Source organism: Otolemur garnettii, unplaced genomic scaffold, assembly GCF_000181295.1.
Source record: "Otolemur garnettii isolate 467f Iridium unplaced genomic scaffold, OtoGar3 scaffold00009, whole genome shotgun sequence".
Classification (NCBI taxonomy): domain Eukaryota; kingdom Metazoa; phylum Chordata; class Mammalia; order Primates; family Galagidae; genus Otolemur; species Otolemur garnettii.
Window position 1 is genome coordinate 3,749,743 of NW_003852404.1, and position 6,587 is coordinate 3,756,329.

A 6,587-nucleotide genomic window follows, 5' to 3' on the forward strand; every position below is an offset into this window, starting at 1 on the left:
AGTGTCAGAGTTTGGGGGGGGTAGGGACCGCGGGCCGGGCCTCCTGGGGGCGGGGCCTCACGCCCTCGTTCCGCCCCCGCGCCGCCCGTACCTGGCGCCCCGCCCCCTCGGGCCCGGCTGCCGGGCGAGCCCAGCTCAGGCAGCCCCGCCGCCGAGAGCCGGGAACGCGGAGCTCGGCGCTGCGGGGCCCGGGCCGGGGCGCGCGCGGGCCGCAGGCGGCCGGGCCAGCTGAAGCGCCGCCCGGGCGGGGGCCGGGGCCGAGGCCGAGCGTGCTCAGGATGGCGCAGCCGCGGCCCCCGGCGTCCCACGGCCGTCCGCGGAGGGGCTCGTTGCCCACTGGGGCCAGCTGGCAGGTGAGGATCCCGGCAGGGGCGTCCTAGCTGAGGGATTCCCGGGGCTGAGTCTACACGACTTTTCTGGAGCCTGGCAAGCTCTGACCGAGCCAAGGTGGGTGTGCGAGGCTCCGTCATGGTGGGTGTGTTAGCTTCTGGGCTGACACCCGCCGCGGCGGCCACAGGGCACACCTCTGCCCTGGGGTCCCAGACCTCAGGGCTCTTTCTGCAGCTGCCACTGTGTCTGGGCTACGGTGGTGCTCTGTGTGTGTGTTTATGTGTGTGGTTTGTGTACTTTCCATCTTTTGGGACCACTCTACCCCTTCCACTGTCCCCTTGGCGGGGTCTGAATGTTAAGTGTAACTTGGGGGTAGCCCCATCTGGGCCACACCACTCACAGCCTTCACCATGTGTCAGGATATCTATGGCTCCTTCAGGGCTGTAGTGTGGGTGTTACTTGTTGCTGTGAGTACACTCCTGTGACAGTGCCATGTGTCAGTGTTTATGTGATTGTAACTCTAGGTAAGACAGGCCGTTTGATTGTTCCTGGTCACATTTTGTCACCTTGAATGAGATGCCTTGGGGAACATTAATGCACCCCTTATCAGTGTGACTCGTCTCGTGCCTGTCCGAAGTTGAGTGGCTGACTCAGGCACAGATGCTAAAGTTGATGTTATACAGTGTGTTGGTTGACAGATGTGTTTGTCTACTTGGACTTCAAGTATGTGTCTGTGGTTTCTGCCGTAATTGCCTGTGGAGGTATTGTGTGTGACATAAGTGACCATGGATCCTGGTCTCCGGTGGACTCCTGTTGTGTATTTTACAGAATGGATCTTGCCTCTGTGGGCAGACCTTAGAGGGTACATGGGCATGTTTGTGTTTTGTAACCTTTAACAGGGCTGTGTGTGTATGTGAGAGAGAGAGAAGATGGTTTTACTCGAGCAGGTGTGAGGGGTATGTGAGGTTCAGGCTGTGCACCTCACCCTTGGGAGTTAGCTAACCCCACAGTGGCTGGATGCTTCTTCCTTTTCTCAGAAGAGGGTGGGTGACAGTGACAGGCCAGGGAGGGCTTGGAGCTGGGAGTGGAGCTCTGTGAGCTTTCCTGTGTCTGTCAATGCATGTGGTGTCTCTCGGTCTCAGACAAGAGGGTGGTTTTGTGATGTTAGTGTAGCTTTGTGTGCAGCCACTGGTGTACAGACCTGCACAGGTGAGGGCTTGCATTTATGTGTACGTCTCTCTTAGTACATGAATCTGTGTGTGAGTGGGTGGGCTCCTGTGTCACTTGGGACGCCAACATGTGTGTTTGTGGGTTAGCTTAGAGCTCTGAGTATAAAAATCACTATGCATAGACCCAGTAGCACAGGCCCCATTGTGTGCGTGTGTGGGTTTTCCTTGGTACACAAAACATATGCATGGTGCAGTGAAACTGTTTAAATATTGGTGTACAGGCCTCTGTGTGTTTGAGCAGTGGGGGGGGGGATAAGAGAGAGTTTCCTGGTGCACAGTCCCATAGCACATGTGTCAGCTGGAGCTGCCTAAGCAGAGAGAGCCTTGGAGTAACTGGGGGAGGGACACCATCCTGGAGGCTCTGGGGGCTTCCCAGGCCCAGCCCCCAGCCCAGCCAGCCAGCAGGGATGCTGGCTTCCAGGAAGGCTCATAGGGAGCTGGCGCTGGAGAGGCCAGTGCTGCCAAGCACAGCTGGCAGATGCCAGATTAACTCTGCATGTTCCCTGGCTAGCCTCAGGAGAGGCTGCTGAGGTGGTGAGAGGGTGCAGGTAGGCTCACGCATAGGTGTTGGGCCAGTGGGCATCGCAGTGTCCTTTCTTCCTGCTTTAGGGCAGGGTGAGCTGAGCAATGGTCCATGGCTTGAGCCTCACCCTTTTCCAGGGGAGATGGGAAGAACCATAGGTCCTCTTAGGGTTCCTAGCTGGGTCATGAACTCCTGAGTGCCAATCTGCAGTAAAGTGGGGAAGAGCTGTCTCTTTCCAAGGGCAGCAGCCCTTCGGGGGAGAGGACTGGGCGGAGTGGGCTGCTAGGCTCTGGGCTCCCCTCACTTCGCAGTGGCCCAGCTCTTCGAGTCTTCTGCACAGAGCCCCCCACCATGATGCCCCGCTCCCTCCCTCTTGCTGCTCCATGCCTCAGTCATCAGTCAGAATTGGAGGCACCTGAATTGGGTGGAGGGTCCTCTGGGATTTGGCAGGACCAGCTGGGCCACCCCCCAGGACTGACCTTGCTCTCCTCCATCTCTGTTGCAGAACACAGATCTGTTTGAGATGATTGAAAAGATGCAGGTAGGATGGCTCTATAGCCTTTCTGGGGAACCACACAGCCAGCTGCAGATTGGGGACCCTGGTTTTATGTCTATCCCTGCGCCCCTGTGAGAACAGGCCAGGAGCCCTCGACAGACCATGCCAGGAGAAGATGGTGGCAGCTCACTGTCTAGAGTCCTCTATCTGGGGGTCAGGTAGAGGATGGAGACTGGACCAGCTCCCATCTCTGACCTGCAGGCCCATCTTGGCTCCCATCTCTATGTAGGTCCCCAATAGGGCAGGGCTCAGCTCCTCAGCCCACCCCACAGGAGGCAGGGCAGGCTCTCCAGAGCTCCCAGGTAGAATGAGAGGAGGGGGCTGCGCTGTAAGTGGAGGAGTCATTAGTGAGCCAGTGGCTTGAAAGTGCAGCCTGCTCCCCCCCAGCCCTGATTTGCTTTTCACCTCGTGTGCCTTGGGAGATGGGCAGGGGGGTGGCCAGGGCTGGAAGTGGCTTGAACAAGCCTCAGGAGATCCCCTGTTCTCTCCTCCTGCCTCCTGTTTCTCTGCCTTTCTTCATCTTTCTGTCTCTGCCCCCCCTTCACATATCTGTGCAGTTGCCTGCTCCCCTGCCCCCATTCCCAGCAGCACGTGCATTCCCACCCAGAGCCCCCAGCCCCTCCCTGAGCTGCCTCTATCAGCCCCAGTCACCACCAGGATGAGTCAGGCTGCACCCTGCCCTGGGGGTACTCCCACATCCCTGGGGCGCTGAGGGCTTTCCCCTTCCACTGGGACTGGGGGAGGTAAAGTCTGGGGGGAGGCAACAGTCAGCGGCAGGCATGGGAGGGGTGTAATAGGGGGGCAGGCATGGGAGGGGTGTGACCAGTGTTAATTCTCTTGCAGGGAAGCAGGATGGATGAACAGCGATGCTCCTTCCCACCACCTCTCAAAGTAGGTGGGCTTAGCAGTCTGCTTCCCAGCAGACTCCCTCCCTGAGGCAGGGGAAGGTCTGGGAAGCACTGGCAGCTGTCAAAGCAGCCTGCCTAGGGGCCCAGGGAGTCCAGCCACTTTTCTGAAGTAGTCTTACTATGTGCCAGGAACGGTTCTGTGGGTACCGCAGTTCTAAGATGTGGATGACTCCTCCCCTACCAGAGGGGTGGGGCCTCCCTTCTAGCACCTCCCCTCCTGCTGCACCGCTGCAAACTCACCCTGCCTCTCCAGGCTTCCCACCCCAAAGTCCTTATCTCTCCAAAGACAGCTGCGTAAAATGTTTTCCCTGAAATCAGTTTTGATCAGCAGTTGCAGGCAAACTCAAACCCAGGCCCTAGGAGGCTTATGAGCTCTTGCTCTGAGAGGCTCCCTTCTTGCTCTGAGAGGCTCCCTTCTGGATGGTGTGAAGTAGCTAGAGAGAGGGGTCTGGTAACTAGCAGGAGGCTGGGGGGACCCCAGCAGGTGATGAGGGTCTCTTTTTGACTCTGAATTTATTTGGCATCATTCTTGGTCCTTTGGGACCCGCCCCCAAAGCCCTGGAAAATGAGCCCTTCTAGAGAGGCTTCATGGGCAGCAAGCCTGATGCTTTGCTCAGGGCAGAGGTCCGCAGACCAGCAGTGTCAGTGCCACCTGGGACCTCCTGAGAAATGTAATTCTCAGACACCCCCCCCACCCCTCAGACCTCTGTACCAGAAGTCCTGGGGGGAGGGGCAGAATCTGTGTTATAGGCTGGCAGGGGCTTCTTCTGGGGAGGCACTGAACTTCCTTTCCTCAGGCAGAGGGAAACCCAGCACTCAGTGAGCTGAGCCTACCTCAGCCCCCTGCCTATTGGGTCATCCTAGGCCAAGCCCTAAGAGGCTGCCCCCCATCTGTGCTCCCAGCTGGGTGACTGGCTGAAAATATAGCAGGTCTCAAGGAGCCTGGAAAATATAAGGGCCAAGGACCCCTCCCCACCTGGCTCTGCTTGTGTTTTGCAGACAGAGGAGGACTACATTCCCTACCCGAGTGTCCACGAGGTACCTGGCTGGCCCTGCAAACCCGTCCCTGCCCTCCCAACAGAGCATCTGGATACCCTCTGGAGTCTGAACTCAGGCCTTGCTGTGGGGGCTGGAGACCCAGTTTACAGACCTAAGACTTTAGAGCCTATTTGAATCCTTAAACCTTCTCAACCAAATGTTTCAGCCTCCTGGGCCAAAGTCATGCCCCCAGCTCTACCTGCTCCCAGGCCCCTGTTTTGGAGACTGGGACATGGGGCTTGGCACCTGTCTGGTCTGGCTGAGGGAAAGGGCTGGAGCAAGTATCCCCGAGAGGGTGGATTTGAGCCCTGGGGCCCACCTAGGCTCCAAGCTGTCCACTAGTACCCTTTAGCCATGACGAAAGTACCCCCGGGTCTGAGTTGGGAGGGTGTCTTGGGGCCCCCAGTGCGGTGCAGCATGGAGTGGCTCTCAGCTGAGTCCCTCTTCAGGTCCTGGGGCGAGAAGGGCCCTTTCCTCTCATCCTGCTGCCCCAGTTTGGGGGCTACTGGATTGAAGGTACTAACCATGAAATCACCAGCATTCCTGAGACAGAGCCGCTCCAGTCACCCACCACCAAGGTGAAGCTCGAGTGCAACCCTACAGCCCGAATCTACCGGAAGCACTTTCTTGGCAAGGTAGGTGGGTGGCTGGCTGGCTGGGGTGGGTCACAGTCCAGTCCCTGGGAGGCTGGGCCTAGAGGAGAGGGAAGGCATGGTAAATTCATTTGTTCATTCAATCAACATTTATTGGACAAGGCAGCATTATGACATAGTGGTTAACAGCAGGATTAACCAGAGTTTGAATCCTGACTCTGCCACCTACTACCTAGGACATTGAGCAAGTTGCTTAATTTCTCTGTGCTTTGGTTTCCTTGCCTGTACAAATGGTAGTAGTAATGATACTCACCTCATGAGGTTGCTGTGAGGCTTATGAACCAGCGCTTGCATCGTGTTTAGAATGGCGTCTGGGACAAAGTAAGCACTCAGTCAGGGTTGGCAAATAGTGAATAGCAGCTGTGTGCCTAGCCCTGTTCTAGGCCAGGTATATAGCAGCCAACACAACAGACCCAGGCCCATCTCTCAGCAGCTTGGGGAAGGGGTTAGGAGGACACAGTAACATCATGGCTGGGCCTGGGATTGATAAAACCCCTAGCCCCCACCTGCCCAGGAGCCCAGGGAATCTAGCCACGTAGTAAGCCATTGGCCCAGGAGTGCAGCCTGTCCCCCTCCACCCCCAGCCCTGATTTTCTTTTTGCATGGTATGCCTTGGGAGATGGCAGGGGGTGGCCAGGGCTGGAAGTGGCTTGAATAAGCCTCAGGAGATTCCTCTGCTCTCTCCTCCTGCCTCCTGTTTCTCTACCTTTCTTCATCTTTCTGTCAGTGTCCCCCTCTCTCTTCACTCATCTGTGCAGTTGCCTGCCTCGCTCGCAGCAGCACGTGCATTCCCACCCAGAGCCCCCAGCCCCTCCCTGACCTGCCTCCATCAGCCCCAGGCACCACCAGGAGGGGACCCAGAGCAAGGACCCCGCCCAGTAACAACTTGTCAGAATGTCACTTAAGGGTGTTTGTAAGAGTTCTTGGGTTGTAGGAACTGGAGGGGAGGTCCCATGCTGGGACTTTGTATGTGTCTGGTCTTATGCCAGGTGCTGCCTTCCTGTCAGCTTACACCCAAGATGGGGGAGAGCATCATGGGCTCTGGAGCCTCTTAGTCTGCCTGGGAATCTTAGGTCTTCCATGTATTGATGGCTTGGCCTTGAGCAAGTTATTTAACTATTTTGATCCTGTTTTCTCACCTGTAAAAAATGGGGATGATAAAAGTACATGGAAAGTGTATACAGAACCACGCCTGGCACATAGTAAGTGCTCATCATTAGCTGATGATAAGGATTATTTTGTTTTGTTTGTTTGTGAGTTTTTTGTTGTTTTTTTTAAGAGACAGAGTCTCACTATGTTGTCCTCAGTAGAGTGCCGTGGCGTCACAGCTCATAGTAACCTCAAACTCCT

The 6,587-nt window shown here is 56.6% G+C and overlaps 1 protein-coding gene across 1 annotated transcript in view; it reads left to right on the forward strand.

The window, feature by feature from the left end:
- The first annotated feature begins 292 nt into the window (after positions 1-292).
- The window catches only part of RAP1GAP (RAP1 GTPase activating protein), a 24,655-nt gene continuing 18,360 nt past the window's right edge, over positions 293-6,587 (forward strand). The window contains exons 1-5 of the mRNA XM_023509766.1: positions 293-353; positions 2,588-2,623; positions 3,482-3,529; positions 4,546-4,584; positions 5,034-5,219. Coding sequence (XP_023365534.1) covers positions 2,606-2,623; positions 3,482-3,529; positions 4,546-4,584; positions 5,034-5,219 — 291 coding nt within the window. The 5' untranslated portion in view covers positions 293-353; positions 2,588-2,605. The remainder of the gene's footprint in view (positions 354-2,587; positions 2,624-3,481; positions 3,530-4,545; positions 4,585-5,033; positions 5,220-6,587) is intronic.